At 59.9% G+C, this 2,020-nt stretch overlaps 1 protein-coding gene across 1 annotated transcript in view; it reads left to right on the top strand.

Moving 5' to 3' along the window:
- Nucleotides 1–6: 6 nt before the first annotated feature.
- Nucleotides 7–2,020, top strand: part of NXPH1 (neurexophilin 1) — a 224,597-nt gene continuing 222,583 nt past the window's right edge. Inside the window, exons 1-2 of the mRNA XM_069094455.1 lie at nt 7–479; nt 1,505–1,667. Coding sequence (XP_068950556.1) covers nt 1,614–1,667 — 54 coding nt within the window. The 5' untranslated portion in view covers nt 7–479; nt 1,505–1,613. The remainder of the gene's footprint in view (nt 480–1,504; nt 1,668–2,020) is intronic.

Here is a 2,020-nt window from a genome sequence, read left to right as displayed (position 1 = left end):
CCGCTGCTGCCACCTCTGTTGCTGCCTCGGACTTCGTGTCCCGCCTCCCAGTGCATGTCCTGGAGGGTCTTAATCCCTGCTTGTCTAGGTCTCGGAGCTGTTCTCTCAGTCTCTCTGCGCGTCTCTTTGGGTTTCGCCTCCATCTCTGGCCCTCGCTGGAGCCTCCTCTCGTCTCCCTCCACCTTCCCAGCTCCCTGAGCAATCCAGTTGACTGCGATGTGAATCTAGTTGGCATCGGGGCGGCCTCGGGCTTCCTTGAACTGCGCCCACCCCTGGGTGCGAGCACGGGAGGGGTTTCGGAGTCGCTTCCTTTCAGACTGAGCAAGTCCGAGAAACCCACCCGCCTCTGTTGAGGCATGGAGGCGAAGCGCCCGCCGGGGGACCTCCGGCCCACCACCCGGCCTCAACCCTTGTAGCTCTATTCTACATGGAGCCTTCCTGGAGAGGGACTCGGTCGCCTTCGCACTCTGCTCGGTGCGGTACGTGTAAGGGCGCCTGCCTACCTGCCTGCCTCCCCTTTCCCTCTTCTCTGCTCTTCGGCCCCGCTCCCTCCACCCCCTCCCCCCGTCCTCCTCTGTCCTCTCTGCTCCTTTCCTGTCCTGTTCCCCATCTCTCTCTTCTACTCGGTAGATTGGGACGGAGAAGGGAGGGAAGAGTAAAGGGAAGTGGAAAAGAACAAATATCTGGGGCGACCCTCACTTCCTCCACCCCTTTCTAGAGCTGCGCCAGAAGTTAGCGACGGGCGTTTATCTTTGGTTGAGAAAGTGGATGCCGAACCTGTGTGTGATATGTGTTGTGTTGTGTTGTGGTGTAGGGTGTGTGTGTGTGTGTGTGTGTGTGTGTGTGTGTGTGAGAGAGAGAGAGAGAGAGAGAGAGAGAGAGAGAGAGAGAGAGGTCGTGTATGCCCACTGATTTTTCCACATTTTTCTGTATGCAAATCTCACAGGCTACCCCCCCCCCACTCTCCCTCTCCCTCTCCCTCCTCCCTCCCTCTCACTTCTGCACTTTCCTTCCCTCCCCCTCTCTCCTCCTCTTCCCCTGTCCCCCTGTCCCCCTCCCGACCGGTCTCTCGGCTGCTGCGTGCGTGGAGAGGGACTGGATGGGTTGCTGGGGAGCCAGCAGCCGCCTTGAGTCCGAGTCGCCTTGCTTGCTATAAAGCAGAAAGGAAGGCACGTTGGCGGCCAGTGGGACTCCCAGCTCGAGCCCAATACGCACGCCAGCGATTTCGGCGCTCGGAGCTCGGCGGTCTCCAGTCTTCGGCCGCCCCCGACCTGGTGGGCCAGGAGCGCAGGGCGCCAGGGACTCTCGGAGCCCCTCAACCGCGGCCACTGACTCTCAGTCCTAGGGCGGCCGCCGGCTTGACCGGCTTTTCAGAGTTCTTCCCTTTTTTCCGGCGTTCCGCTTTTTGGCCCGCGGTACTCCGGTGTCTGCCTCTCCTTGTCTCCTTGTTGCCGGGCTAACCTTGCCGGGTGGTCATGGGTTCTATCATTTCGTTTTTGTTTAGGCTGGTGAGAGCTCTGCTTCCTCTGTGAAGTGGTCGTCAGGGGATCTATGTTCTTGAGGGAACGGAGACTCAGCGCAGGCGAAGGCGACGAAGTTTGAGACGCGGGAGGATGCAGGCTGCGTATTGGTACGTCCTTCTCCTCTGGCAGCCGACTCTCTACCTGGTGAGTTTCTCTCTGTCTCGCTTTCAACGGGAAGAAAGGAAGAGCCAGGGCCGGGAAGGGTGGGGATCCGGGCCTGGAGGCAGGGAGAGAGATGCTTCGCCGGGCGGCTTCTGAGACCTAGGCGGGAAGGGGAATTCGTTGGGAACAGTTAGGCAAAGTTGGCCGCCTGCCTCCGGCTCGATTTTCAGTGGGGTCCCTCCACCCCTTCCTTCACCCTGCCCGCCCCTTTTCTGGTGCTTCGAAGGAGCTTTCTTAGAGGGTTCTGCACCTCACCCATCCAGATGCGAAGGGAAAGGCTAGGAAGTGGTGTGTGTGTGTGTGTGTGTGTGTGTGTGTGTGTGTGTGTGTGTGTG

The sequence above is a fragment of the Petaurus breviceps genome, unplaced genomic scaffold, assembly GCF_028583685.1.
Source record: "Petaurus breviceps papuanus isolate PSGF00001 unplaced genomic scaffold, PetGlider_PUasm1.0 218, whole genome shotgun sequence".
Taxonomy (NCBI): Eukaryota; Metazoa; Chordata; class Mammalia; order Diprotodontia; family Petauridae; genus Petaurus; species Petaurus breviceps.
Note: the sequence above shows the minus strand (reverse complement) of the source record. Positions and strands in the feature narration are given on the sequence as shown.